Source organism: Octopus sinensis, linkage group LG4 (assembly GCF_006345805.1).
Source record: "Octopus sinensis linkage group LG4, ASM634580v1, whole genome shotgun sequence".
In the NCBI taxonomy this organism is placed as follows: domain Eukaryota; kingdom Metazoa; phylum Mollusca; class Cephalopoda; order Octopoda; family Octopodidae; genus Octopus; species Octopus sinensis.
The window spans coordinates 133,586,423-133,602,203 of record NC_043000.1 but is presented as its reverse complement, the minus strand read 5'-3'; the positions used below and the strand labels follow the sequence as shown (position 1 = coordinate 133,602,203).

At 36.8% G+C, this 15,781-nt stretch overlaps 1 protein-coding gene across 1 annotated transcript; it reads right to left on the bottom strand.

The window, feature by feature from the left end:
- Positions 1 to 1,888: 1,888 nt before the first annotated feature.
- LOC115210591 lies at positions 1,889 to 15,486 on the bottom strand. The gene is made up of 3 exons (XM_029779194.1): positions 15,195 to 15,486; positions 2,417 to 2,493; positions 1,889 to 1,909 (listed from the first exon to the last, which is right to left on the bottom strand). Exons 1-3 carry the CDS (start codon positions 15,484 to 15,486, stop codon positions 1,889 to 1,891), a joined length of 390 nt encoding a protein of 129 aa, XP_029635054.1.
- Between the last annotated feature and the right edge of the window lie 295 nt (positions 15,487 to 15,781).

The window sequence follows — 15,781 nt, the reverse complement described above, 5'->3', positions numbered from 1 at the left end:
CCAAACATTACAATTGAAAATGCTTTGCATTTTATTATCTTTATTATTTAGTGTCTTATTTAATTTAATATTTTTACTGCATTAAAGTTTTTGGGAATAACCGAAAGGCATAAATGATTAATACGGATTCTGCTCGTATTAATCTAACCATCATTTTTCATAGTTTAAAGATCTCTTAATTATGAAAACTGTTATTTACAAATCAAACGCCTTTTCAAAATTAAATAAATATTTGCCAACAAAATTATTTAAATTGAAGATATGCTTTGATTTAAAGCTAACTATATATTTAGTTCTGCGCTTTTGATTTATGTTTAAAGATTAAGTTTCGTTTTAAAATTTGTGTGTGTGTGTGTGTGTGTGTGGTGTGTGTGTGTGTGTGTGTGTGTGTGGTGTGTGTGTGTGTGGTGTGTGTGTGTGTGTATATATATATATATATATATATATATATATATATATATATATGTATGTATTGTGTACGAGTGTCATATTCTCAAAGATAAATAGAGTCAAAACAATAAATTATATGAAGCCGAATTAAATACGGAATTTTATCATGAAAAAAGACGTCGAAGCGTAATAAAATAAATAAAAAAAGACGACGTACTTAACGCCGTGTCTGATTAACCCCAGGTCAGCCCTGACCGAGAAACATGATAAAAGCAATTATGCAATTCTAGAAGGATATGTTTTCCCAAATTACTCGATTTAGGACCATGTTGTCAAAGCAGGTCCCTTTGTAAGTTATCGCAGGTTCTTACTATCGCAGGTAGTAAGTACGAAAACAATATTGTACTTCTTACCAAGATACATACACAAATTCATTGTATCAACAATTGAACCATAAAGCATCAATCTGTTTTATTAATACCAGTGAAAAAATTTGAGTAAATATTTTCTTTTGGTAAAAATTGTTTACAAAAATTATCAGAGTTAACTTTAAATTAACCACTAAAACAAAAACAATGGTATAGCGATTAAACTAAACATGAAGTAAAAACTGAATATTATATTTGCTCCTTCCATAATTTTGCATGCCATAAGTGCCTACAGTGTAATGTATTTACATTTAGCACAGATATGAAATATCCTACAGATTCGAATGTCCAGAGAGCTCAGATAGCTACTTATGAAAGAACTTACAAGGAAATATTCGATAAAAAAGCTAAACGGACAAGGACTTGTTAATTTAAAGTTAAGAAAGATTTCTATACAATCCACGCATTCATTTCTCACGGTAGAATGTTACTCAGGGACAATGTCATACAGAGAATATCAAGGAAATATTAATAAAAAATATCTCGGGAATAGAACTATCTTGCAATAAGAAAAGTAGAAAACAGTAAATAAGAATTCCAACAACACAATGAACGCTACTATAAAATATACTTAATTCCCACAAAAACAAACGAATTTTAAAAACACATATCCAGCCATTTGTCTACAATACAACGATACACACAGGAAAAGAGATTCTATGCGATCAGTTAACCCGCAAAATATTAGTGGCCAAATCTCTTTCAAATTTTATCTAACTATATTGAAAAGAAAGAAAACGCGTAATGATAGATGCATTGAGCTCGAAAATCATGGATTAGATATGGCTGAAGTATCTTTCGTCTAGGCTAAACTAAGGTTCGAGCAATACAAATTATAAATAGCTAATAAGATATATAGACATAAAATTGAAAATGTGGAATGTATTAGTATAGAACAAATACTGTATATAACCAAAATAGCAATCACAAATGATAACCGAGAAAAGAATACAAATAAAGCAAATCCATAAATAATCCACACATCTCAGATGAACAAGATACTACCATTGTAAATGTTATGTAACATATAGCAAGATGTACAAACAAGAACAGAACATGAGAATATTAGATTAATAAGGAATAGCTAGTAACTGCGGAAAATAAAAATACAAGAACAGAACATGAGAATATTAGATTAATAAGGAATAGCTAGTCACTGCGGAAAATAAAAAATACAAGAACAGAACATGAGAATATTAGATTAATAAGGAATAGCTAGTCACTGCGGAAAATAAAAATACAAGAACAGAACATGAGAATATTAGATAAATAAGGAATAGCTAGTCACTGCGGAAAATAAAAATACAAGAACAGAACATGAGAATATTAGATTAATAAGGAATAGCTAGTCACTGCGGAAAAAAAATACAGAAACTGATTAACTCAAACAGAAAGAGTTTATCAATAGTAACAAAAAAAAATGCGAATCCATCACAGACAAATAAATAACCGGGGGGGGGGGAAAGATATGCACGAAACGTTAAATTACTAAAAATGCAGAAATATCAGAGAATCGAAGGAGACATCCAAAACTACTAATTACCAGCAGAACTCAATGAATCAGATTATTTGAAAGAAGGAAAACGTAAACAATTTACATGGCGTAAATTGTTTAGTGAAAATAGTACGTAAGCAGTGAAATGATCAGCGATGATCAAATATATTTTCTCTGGTGCTGTCGAATAAGCAAGAGAAAGGAATAGAAATACAATCTATAAACAAATTCGTACACAACCATTTGGAACTTCAAATAACTAGATGCAATTTTTACGTACGTAATAACCGAAACTGAATAAACGGATTTTTTTCCCTGTGAGTAGACATATACTGACTTCTACACATCTTTTATTGAATGTGTAAAGGATAGTTCTTATTCACTTGAAAATGAGCAACAACAAAAATGCTCCTAAGTTTAGCATTTGTGCTATCACAAAGTTCAAGACAATTTCTGCAACAAACAATTATCAAACAAACTCATTTAACACTCCCAATAAACATACATACATACATACATACATAACATACATAAAATACATACATTCTGCCTAAATATCAATCTTCAGAAATTAGGCTTCTCAAAACTAGAAAGGAGAAAGCTAATTCGGAGACTACAGATCCAATCCATCACTGGAACTGCAAAAATCTCTAAAACTTTCCAGAAGTTTATCATTTAAACGTATATGAGCATGTCTAGATATGTAACTATATGCATGAGAATGAATGAATGAATGAATGAATGAATGCATGCATGTATGCATGCATGCATGCATACATACATACATACATGCATGCATGCATGGTGCATGTGCACTAAGTTCTAACTTCAGCTGTTTACAGCGGTGTTTCGAAGTAACGTGTGATCGTTGCATTGACCATGACAAGGAAAGTTGTCATGGCGATACCTGCTCAGAGGCCTACGCAAAGTTGCAGAAAGTGTATGGAGAGGAGTATACGAGCCACACACAAGTGTACGAGCGGTTCAGACGTTTCCAAGATGGACGAAAAATGTCGATAGTGACTGACGTTCTGGAAGACCTGCAGCCAGCAGAGCTGAGAAAACATCGCAGATGTGCGTGAGGCTGTAAGGGAAAATCGTCGAATCACCATCCGCGATTTATCAGATGTGTAAACTAGTTACGGTTCAGTTCAGTCCATTATCAATAAAGATTTGGGTACGAGATGCGTGTCTGCCAAGTTTGTACCAAAACTACTTTCAACTTACCAAAAAGATACTCGGGTTTCAGTTGCACAAAATCTCCTTGATCGTGTCAAAAACGATGAAACCTTTTCAAAAATGTGTGTAGGCCTCTGAGCTGTCCGGATACTTATTGATCATGCCATGTACATACATGTGTGTGCGTGCGTGCGTGCGTGTTTGCGTGTGCGTGTGCTCGTTTGCGTGTGCGTGTGCTCATTTGCGAGTGCTTGTTTGCGTGTGTGTGTGTTTAATCACAATAATGTTTACACAAACACTAATGAGCAGCAATTATGTGCTTTTCTCAGCTTCTAAAACACAGGAACTTGTCTACAATAATTCTCTTGACTAAGATCTAAAATTTAAGACCAAAATGTCATACAGATCACTACACAGTTGCAATTACACCATACATCTTAATACAACGAAACAATGGAAAATTCAATACGGAAATTGGACAAACCAACTCAAATCTAAAATCTGTTCGTATTACTTTGAAGAACAAGGTAGTTGATTTTTTAAAACCTCTCTTGAATCTATTTATAGACTGCTTCAGTGAAGTTTGCTGGCATTAAGTGTCACAAAAGGTAAAGTTACCTTCTCGGGTTATGCCGACTCACAAGGGCCGGTTTCCCAATTTCATGGTGTATATGTAAACCCCACCTGGACGTGATGCCGGTCCGTTGCAGGCTTACTCATTTTTGCCAGCTGAGTGGACTGGAGCAATGAGAAATGAAGCATTTTGCTCAAGAACACAATGCGTTGCCTGGTCCAGGAATCGAAACCAAGGCGGCGAGCTGGCAGAAACGTTAGCACGCCGGGCGAAATGCGTAGCCGTATTTCGTCTACCGTTACGTTCTGAGTTCAAATTCCGCCGAGGTCGACTTTGCCTTTCATCCTTTCGGGGTCGATAAATTAAGTACCAGTTACGCACTGGGGTCGATATAATCGATTTAATCCGTTTGTCCCCTCTATGTTTAGCCCCTTGTGGGTAGTAAAGAAATAGAATCGAAACCACAGTCTTATGATCATGAGTCCAACACCCTAACCACTTAGCCACGCACCTCCACTATGAGGACGAATATAGCGAAGACTTCAAACAGGATATTGTAAACGGTGTTGTAAACAGGATATTGTAAACAGGTGAAGGAAACATGTTAATGCAGTAAGTGTTACTGCCTTAACATGTTTCCTTCACCTGTTTACAATATCCTGTTGGAAGTCTTCGCTATATTCGTCCTCATTGTTTTCCGTTTTATAGCTCTAGTTAATGCATCTAGAGCATAACGGACAGAAATCGGAAGACATCAAAAACAGTAAATTATTATCTGAATGTTTGACACTGAAGTAGTGTCACTGAACAACTACATCACTTTCTGAAAACGTTTAATAGTATATATTTTGTGGTGTCTATTTGTGAGTGCAGTTTGATGATGTTTCCGTAGAAGTTTTAGGCATATCAAGCAGCTCGGTTTAACACTACCTGTCCATCTGTGCTAGTCCTCTTTACTGTATTTGTCAACCTCGCCCTTGTTTATGTTTGTTCTAGAACCTCAACACACAATTCCGTTACCATCCAGCTTTTCTCTTGCAGATATCGATTTAGAATCGTTGAAACTAAACATCAACCATATCAGTCACAGATTCGGAAAGCCTGAGAATATCATGAACATTTTCTTTCCTCTAGACTAAGTCATTAAAAAACTGTAAGAGGTAATGATTTCCATTGCAATATATTTACTGTTATACAGCTTTAACATCATAAGCTTAAGCTAGAACCCTTATAATTGGTTACCAGTACTAAGAAAGACTTCGTGATATACAAAATATACCATTTAATTGGCAGATATCCACCAGCTTTATATAAAAAGATAGTAAATTGCTATGAGTAGAATCTAATTACAAAACTGCAATAATTGGATTCCATGTTATTCACAGACAACAAAGAAAAATGTTGCATATGTTACATTAGTCATAAAAAAAAGACAAAATAACTATATTCCATTTACAAAAAAAGTAGTAAGATTTAAGACTGAAATATTATATTATGGACGTGGAAAAAAACCCATAGGAATGGATAAATCAATAGAAAAGTAGAGGAAAATAGAGCGAAAGAAAAAATATCATCAAGCAGTGAGAAACGAATGGATAGGCAATTCCATGGCAATCCTAAAATTGCAACAACCTACTGCTTAAAAGAAAAAAAAAACTATGCAGAATATTGTCCTTGATACACAAACTGGAAAAAGAAGACGGTATTAAATTCGCTTAAAGACGTTTGATTATAGGTGTACTCGATCAGAAATGACCAGGTCTAAACAACATGACAGCGACATATCCATCAGCTGTTATTAGTTGGTCATCTATATATATAAAACTGTAGTTGTGTGAGTGTCTGTCCCCTTCGATTTAGATTCCTAACTACTCCCACATTTTGCGGTGCAGTTTAACCAAATTCGGGTATCTTATAGACGTGATTCATATCGAGCCCGTCTGAGTATTAGCGCGCGTCTACGATGAGTCTACGATTTTAAAAATAATTTAACATCATTTTTCATTCCATTTTAATGCATAATTTTTCGTGTGTCGATGGCGGCGGAGTTGGCGTCCATGGTCACACCTGCACCTGTTTGCTTCTCTCCCTTCTTCCCTCCCTCGTGAAGCTGTGGGGAAGGGAGTGTAAGGAAATCAACGTCGTAAAGCGTTGTCAAGGAGACCAGCGTTCTTTTAGAACAACGACTTCATGGCTTGAAGACACCAAAACAGAAATGGCTAAGAAAGCCCCAATTGGCATCTATAAGGGAAGTAACTCTCTAAAAATGCTTATATAGTTATTTCCCTTACAAACCCGAGCAACGCAGGGCAATACTGCTAGTTAGATATAAAAATATGTACGATTGATATAACATAGGACTAATTAGTCCATATTCTATATTACCAAACTATCATCTTAATATAATGTAAACGGTAGCTAAATGTCAAATATATGGAGAATTAAATAAATAGGAGCCTCTCTTACATCCTGACCAGTTCTGTATAAGACATGATATGTACAAACAAAACATGAGCAGCTGGATATCTTTACTGGTAAATTCTCTAGCAATATAAAATACAACAGAAAAATGGAACCGACATAATTATGCAAGTACGAAAATGGATAGAGTAACATGTACAGGACAAGGAAAGGTGACACTGAAATATTGAAGAAATATTCATTTATTTTATTTGCGCAAATAATTAAGAGAATATATATATATAAATTCATGTACAATCTAAAAAATAATATGTTTAAGGGCAAACACACGTTCTGATATGGAAAATGAAAACGATGCGATTCTCTGGGATATGCAGACACATACAGACAGAAGTACAAGAGCGAACCAACTAGACATCATTATCCAGGATTTTGTACTCTAATTCATGTGATTTACCTAAATAAGAATAACGTCTATGTAAAGAAGGTTGATATATTTTCCGTGGCGAGTAAGATAGAAAGAATCTGGAATATGGACATAAAAATGCTATCAATTATTTATAATCAATTTGTAGGAATCTGTGAAGCAGATAAGGGGTAGTGTCGGAGAACTGCTACTTGAGAAATTCAGAAAATAAAGCTACAATGAAGCGCCTGTATATTTAGTAATATCTATTATATAAAATCCGTTCTGTCTGTCTGTGTGTGTGTGTGTCTTCTAGGATCTCAGGCATTCTCCATCCGATTGTGCTCAAATTTGATATGTAGATACCGACGGTATCAGGGCGTGTATAAGTCTTGAAAAAATCACAAAAATCGATTGCAGGTGAGAATGCGATCGAATGGGAACGTGCATTTGTAAAATCGTTTTTCTTGGAATAGAAAAAAGTCTATCATTATTTCTTCTTTTGCTGGTGTCTCAAATTTAGGTTAAATCAGTGTTTCTCAAAGGGGAGGTCTATGGGACGGTCGGACAAATTGTTTTGAGAAAATGTGTTTTAAATGCTTGACAACTCAGCACCGTCCATTGGACGGAGTGGGGGCGTTTTGCTCGTGCTACATATAAAGTAAAAAGAAAGTTAATCACCAAATATATTTAAAGTTACTGAATGGTTTCGGTGGTGTTGAGTAAGTGTACTTGAAAAGTGGAAATTAACCCTTCTAAAGTCGCAATCAATAAAGAAACAGGATGAGAATTTTAGAATTAGACTGAACACAAACTTACAAAGACCTAGGATATTAATTAATAGAAATATATACAACGCACATAAATAAAAGAGAAGATTAGAACTGAATTCTATACAAACATTAGGCGCAGGAGTGGCTGTGTGGTAAGTAGCTTGTTTACCAACCACATGGTTCCGGATTTAGTCCCACTGCGTGGCACCTTGGGCAAGTGTTTTCTACTATAGCCTCGGGCCGACCAAAACCTTGTGAGGGGATTTGGTAGGCGGAAACTGAAAGAAGCCCGTCGTATATATGTATATATATATATATGTGTGTGTGTGTTTGTGTATCTGTGTTTGTCCCCCTAGCATTGCTTGACAACCGATGCTGGTGTGTTTATGTCCCCGTTCCTTAGCAGTTCGGCAAAAGAGACCGATAGAATAAGTACTGGGCTTACAAAGAATAAGTGCCGGGGTCGAGTTGCTCGATTAAAGGCGGTGCTCCAGCATGGCCGCAGTCAAATGACTGAAACAAGTAAAAGAGTAAACATTAGCTCAATATTTAAAACTGAGTAACAAATAAAAGTGTAATGTACGAATACTGTAGCTGTTCCACTAATGCGTTACGATATAATGAGATGCTAAGCGAACCAACAAGATTCGACAGAAGAAAACATGGATGCAACTACAATACACTACTTCAGCTTCCTTATCTCTTGTTCACTGAATCTGTCTGTGTTGGACACAGACCAGTTCATTTAAGTTAATAATTTGGATACTGAATGGCAATAGATCCTTACACGGCCAATACCTAACAAAACTGAACAAAGCAGAAGTGATTAAAGAGATGTCATTCAGCTAGAAGGCTATTTGGTCAGGATACAAAGACCCAAGCGCTCTCATGCAATTATAGTAAAAAGTATAGCAGGGTTGGACCTGTCATACACTGGAAATTATACCAGCATTTTGAAGCAACCATAGAAAGCGAGAAAGCGTGCAAACATGAGATATACCAAAATAACATAGACGGAGACATTTTAGGCAAATCGACCAGATAATATTTTGTCAAAGATAAATAGGAAAAGGAATCTCATTTAATCGATTTATTAATTTCAACAGAAAACAGACTATATTTATTCTAACAGATGAAACTATTTGGAATTTTTTTTTTTTATCCATTTCTAAAAAAAAAATAAAATGGAAAAACTAACCAAATGTAATGATTTCGAAAAAGAAAGATCGACAATATGGGGAATGAAAACAAGCAATTTCTATAATAATAGGTGCCTTTGGAATGATTGATAAAGATGAAAGCAAATATATAACTGAAACCTAAGGTCTTACACATATATACGCAACATTCATCAAGTAGTACTTAATAGGTATGGAGCACTTGTGTACAATAATTTCAATTCGATAGCGATAAAAATTGTACATACCCAAGGCATACAGAAAAATGCAGTTGTACAGTGGAATTAAGCTATAAAAATGCTACTACATTCTATATTTTAACTCATTACTTCTTTGTATAAGCAACATCATCTCTATGAACGTCAGATATGTACCGACATAGTGAGCGTATGTATGGTAATTTGAATTTCCTATTGTATAGTTTGTTCCTTCTCAAGCCACGCCTGGCTCATTAGGGCCGGTTTCCCGGTTTCCTTGGCGTATAGGTTCCCCACCTGGACGGGACCCCGGTTCGTCGCAGGTGAGCTGCAAGATGCAGAAGGAAAGGGTGAGAGAAAGTTGTGGCGAAAGAGTCAGCAGAAGTTTGCCATTACCTTCTGCCGGAGCCGCGTGGAGCTTCGGTGTTTCGCTCATATACACACACATCGCTCGGTCTGAGATTCGAACCCGCGATCCCTCGACCGCAAGTTCGCTGCTCTAACCACTAGGCCATGTGCTCCACTCCTATTGTATAAATATATCGTAAATGTTTTTGTTTCTGAATGTAGTATAGTACGTTGGATAAGCAGAAAAGTTAGTTCCATGCTTTAGTTGCTTCGTTTGATTATGTTCTTAGTTAAAATACCTTTGCTATTTACCTTTCCAGTACCAATAAAATAAAGCGTCATTCAATTACTTGGGGCAGTTTAAATGATTTGGGGATCTGTGTCATGGACTAACACGGACTATTAGATCCGAAGTTCCCAACCCAACAGTAAGGATCCGGTAATAAGTGAAATTACTCACTAGTTGGAGTACTCACGTCATGTCAATATTATCCATCCTTAACAGCCTAGATTACTCACAACACAGCATACATATCCAAACACTCTTTCCCTCATACTCTCTCTCACTATAAAAAGATAAAGCATACAGCCTTACAAAAAGAATAAATGCAAAGAGATTTCTATATCTTTTATGACGTCATATTCTTTCTTGTCACTTTCTCTTCCCACTAAAGAATCAGGCAGTGTTATAGGAATGCTTTACCTGTTCGCGAGAAGTTATCGCGGCACGGAGTTCCAGTGCCACCGACGTGTCCAAGGTGCGAGTTGGACGATGAAACCGTCCAGCACGCTTTTGTTCACTGTCGGAAGTTGTCCGACTTGATAAGTTACGCAGAACACGTGTTAACGCATCTGGGACGAGTACAGCTGTCGGCTGAGTCTATGATTAAGATGATACCGCCAACTGGACTCTCGAAGGAAGGTGAGGCATGTTTTCACTGCACGGTTGCAGTAGTAAAAGAATGCATGTGGAGAACGAGAATGGAAGGAGCCGCGACAGGATCCTTTGTCTCCGGCCCCGGCTTGCTCACTTACTTCAGATATCATCTGAAGAGCAAAATGGGGCTGGAAAAGAGGATCTTACCACGGCGTGTGTATGAGAAAAGATGGAAGGAAGTGGAAAGAAAGGTGGGTGTCAGAAACCCAGCTTGACCATGGAGGAGAGAGAGGAAGTGGAAGCTGCAGGGCCTCATAAATTGCCGGGGTGCAGAAGCTCCAGTTATGTATTGTGGTTTGTTCTACTAGGTCATATAAAAGACATTTATTTTCATTTTTATAAACGAATAATTCAAATGTAAACGAAAATTTTTAAAACGAATCTCTTAAATGTTTTTTTTGTATGTATGTCCTGTATTTGTCCTTCTATGTGTGATTATATAATCATAATAAAGAAATACCATTATAATAAGGATAAATGCAAAATAAGAAGATTTCTATATTATGACGTCATATTCTCTTGTCATCTCTCTCTCTCTCCCCTTCCCTTTCTGAACAGCAGTTTTCAAATCAAGTTAGATTTCTTCTTTCCTTCTGTGTCCATTAATAGTTTTACATTCATCTTAAACTTTATTTTGATGAATTAAATCATTCTGAGATATTTCCTGAGCCACTCATTATTTAATTCTATTGGCATGACTCTCCCAAGACACACCCATTATTTAATTTATAGTATATTGCCTTAATCCAGCTTACATACACACAGGCACGCATACATGCGACCAAATGAGCAACTGTCTTTAGTGGAACAGTCATAGAGATATCGAGATGCCCCGCGAGGAAACTTCTGATAATTATTTCACATATACCACATAAAGAGGTGGTATATTTATGTGGTATATTTATAATCCATTCTTCTCGCTGGTTTGATTCACATAGACGTAATAGCACCGACTACCTGTTGAGTCGTTGTGCACTCTCGCTTGGATGATCTGAGATTTTACTGCCTAGGCTCACGTTAGTATAGCTACTATGTAACTTCTTTCGTTATTTAATTGAAAATTCAGTTTTCAATTATTTTTTTTAGGTCAGTGGAAATGTGTCTTGGCCAGGTCGCAGTTGTGCGACGAAATTTTGGCGCCAAGAAATAGAAAGCTTAGTCAACGGACTTTGTATGTTTTCAATTGGCTTAAATGGTTCTTCCATGATGTTATCGCTTCAGACTAAATACACGGTCTGAGATCAAATCATTTGCGAAAGTACGCCTCAGTAATATTGTTTCTAGGCAATATATAATGACCACTTCGTTCCTTTGTTCATTCATGACCAATTTTTATACCAGCCCCTCAGGATGTCAACAATTTCAATATATTGTGAGGCTGAATGAGTAATTGCTTTTAGTTCAATATCGGCTGATGCGTTGAATAAGCATCGAAACATCTAGTTGATTCTCCCAAAGTAACTTTGCGATAAATATTCCATTTTTCTTTATAGACCTATGTGTTTAAGTCACAAAGTTAAAGCTCTGATTAACTGTTTAGAAATATTTGCGTATGTATAAAATATTAGTTGTTAACTTATTGCTTCGTGGTTTCAAGTTTCATATTTATAGAAAAAAAATTATGGAACTCATAAGATTGATATAACACCCGTATATTACTCTGTTATTGTAAATGATTGCTATAAGCAAAGTTTTTATTTTATAAACAAGCTTGAAGTAATGGAGCTATTGAATTACTCTAACTTTAATAACAGATTAATATATAAATGCATGCTTACATGCACACACATGTAAATATACATATATATGCAAAAACAAATGTGTGCATTTACATATATGTGTATATTCATACAAACATACATAGAGTGACTTATTGTATTGACACTAGATAGACGAAATGCCGTTTAATTTGAAAATTCAACTTGTGCCAAACGAAGAACGGTGGTACTGGAGTTGTTATTAATATCATAAATTAATTTCCCCAACACTTTATATCTATCGTCCACATTCCCAGTGCAAATCGTTACCTATAATAAACAAATGTAGGCGCAGGAGTGGCTGTGTGGTAAGTAGCTTGCTTCCCAACCACATGGTTCCGGGTTCAGTCCCATGGCGTGGCACCTTCGGCAGGTGTCTTCTACTATAGCCTCTGTCCGACCAAAGCCTTGTGAGTGGATTTGATAAACGGAAACTGAAAGAAGCCCGTCGTATATATATATATATATATATATATATATATATATATATATATATATATATATATATATAGTGTGTGTGTGTGTGTGTGTGTGTGTGTGGTGTGTGTGTGTGTGTGTGTGTGTGTGTGTGTGTTTATGTGTCTGTGTTTGTCCCCCCAACATCGCTTCACAACTGATGCTGGTGTGTTAACGTCCCCGTTACTTAGCGGTTCGGCAAAAGAGACCGATAGAATAAGTACTAGGCTTACAAAGAATAAGTCTTGGGGTCGATTTGTTCGACTAAAGGCGGTGCTCCAGCATGGCCACAGTCAAATGACTGAAACAAGTAAAAGAGTAAATGTGTTGCAGCCGGGAAGTTTGATAGGAGCGATGTTACCCACACCTTAGGATATGTCTTAACAAGAAGTAAATCAGGACTGTTTGTGTTCTCTAAGATGGGTTAAGACAAGAATTTACGTCCAACTCCTCTTTCCATCAATCCTGTTATCATCACTCAGAGATGTCATACTGTATTTGTGAGTGAGTGAGTGAGTGAGTGAGTGAGTGAGAGAGAGAGAGAGAGAGAGAGAGAGAGAGAGATGTGAAAAGCATTGCTAGTGAAAAACACTAAGTCAGATAACTTGTCTAACTGGAGAATTATGAAAAGCAAGGAGGCCTCTAGATGGTCATTCACTCTGCTAGAAATGGCAAGCACTCCCTTGTTTTAAAATATTAGATAATATATCATTACACTTCGTTGGACACCGATAGTGTAGTCATAAAGGTCTATAGAAAGACGGAGTGGTCACGGTTGAAACACAATTGTTCACAAGTCCGCTTGATCGGAGCTGAGCTGAATTCAAACAACAATAACAACAATAGTAACAACGACAACAACATCCACAAGGGAATCAAACTTCGAAATACATAAACGAGGCTTGGACACCAGCCACAAGATACTTTTACATTTCTGTAGAAGATAAACATTTCATGGAAAGTAACACTAAACAGCTACAATATATTCTAGTTGAAATTTATAGGCAAACAAAAGACAAAGACAAGTGTATGAATAGCAAACAAGTGTATTAGTTTGACACTAGGGAAAAATATAAAAAAGTATTTTACGCTTCGAGCCTACGCTCTTCAACAGAAAGGAATAAGAGAAAATAAACAGAGAGAAAATGAAAACAAAAACGTGTAGAGTTCAGCGGTCCAACATGGCGATCAATATATTTTACAAAATACTTTACAATATATTTTATACACAAGGTTTAATTGGTGACTAATATTATTCATGTCATTGATAAGTTAGACAGATAACTCAAGATACTTAATTTTGAGACTTCAGCGAAGTATAACGGAGCTTTATCGTTAATTGTTGAAATAATAACCAAGCAATATGCTAAAAAAAATCTTTTAAATTTAATCAATTTTAGTTGGACGCCACATCGGTCTGTCTACGTCTAACTTGTTCTTACGTTTCTCTGTTATTTTGTGCTCGATGATAGAATGTTACTAACCTAGCCACACCGCTTGATCCTCCCCCCCTCCACCATTTCTCGAAATAAAGATAATCTGTGAGTGGTTCCATCACGGTTCTCTCATAACGCAGATTTGCCGATTCTGTAAGAGAGAGAGAGAGAGAAGCGGAGGAGAAACTGACTCACTATCTGAGTGGTATTCTATTTATCGATCCCTTCAAATAACAGGAAAATGTGACCACGATTAGATTTGGACATCAGAAAGCAAACGGCCAGAATAATTTACCGCAACGCTTTTGTACACATCTCTAACGATTCTGCCAGTCATTCGCCTTCCTCGCTACGGACGTTTACCAAATCGCACATTTGTTGGTGCAGAGGGCAGAGAAATACTGACTGATTAAATTGCAAGACGTCTAACACAAATTTATAATCAGTGTTTCTATTGTTCTACATCAACAAATATATCATTTAGAATATTTATTTAATGAGTTCTTCCATAATACTAATAAATCATTCGGTCCTGAAGTGTAATCATCTATCCTGGCGCATTATTTTGCTTCTATAGTTACATACAATGTTGTTCAAGATGGTCGTTTCCACGTACAGCTGTTATGTTCGTCAACAACATCGTTAACAGCTGATATGACGTCATCAATAGTCAGATGGGACCAAATCAGGAGAAAAGGGAGTGTGATCAACCCGTTCAAAGCCACAGTCACGCACAGCAGCCATTGAAACCAAAGACTTGTGTGCTGGAGCATTGTCTTGATGAAACAAACCTGCTCTCACCAGTTTTCCTTGGCGTTTGGTTTGCTTTCGTAACTGCCTCAGCAAGCTGGCATAGTGCTCTCCACTGATGGTGTGGTCCGTTTGAAGATAGTCAATAGACAGTACCGTTTACATCCCCAAAACTAGGCCATCACCTTCCTTGCAGATGAAACGACCTTCTATGGAGCGGATGAAGAGGGGTGTTTCCAATGCATGGATTAGCTCTTTGTCGCTGGCTCAAAGTGATGAATCCAACTCTCATTCTGGCTTAGGAAACATTCAAGGAAACCAGCAGGATCTGCTTCAAACAATGTCAGACTTTCCGGTAATGACATCAGCCTAGTACGCTTTCAATCAGGTGTTAGAAGTCGTGGCACCCACCAAGCAGAAACCTTCGTTATGCCAAGTTCATTGGGCAGAATATTCTCAACTCTCTTACAGAATATGCTAATAATACTGGCTATTTGATTTATGGTCAATCGTGTGTCATCCATCATTATGTGGTGAACACGATCAATGTTTTCTTCGGTGGTGGAAGTTGCAGGACTTCCAGATTTGGGGCCAACTTCAAGAATCTCCTCACCCCTAAGTTCAGCTGTCCACTTTTGCGTTGTTAATACAGCTGGAGCGTCATCCCCTAACGTGGCAACCATGTAAGCATGAATGTCCTTGGGGACTAAACCCTTTTTCTGCAGGTATTTGGTAACACCACGGCGCCATATTTTGACCATATTGAAGAGAAGTCGCGACTAGCTACTTTTGAAGTCTTCTGTGAACAATCAGATGTCCGTTATCCTGGAAAGAAACAATACAGTTATTAAAGAGAAGAGCTGAAATTAATGCAGGCAAGATTTCACAGCTCTAGCATCACTCCTTCATAGCCGACCTATGAACTCTTCAGCCCACCCTCGTATATATGCATATGAGTATTATTTCATATACTCTCTCCTTTACTCTTTTACTTGTTTCAGTCATTTGACTGTGGCCATACTGGAGCACCGCCTTTAGTCGAGTAAATCGACCCCA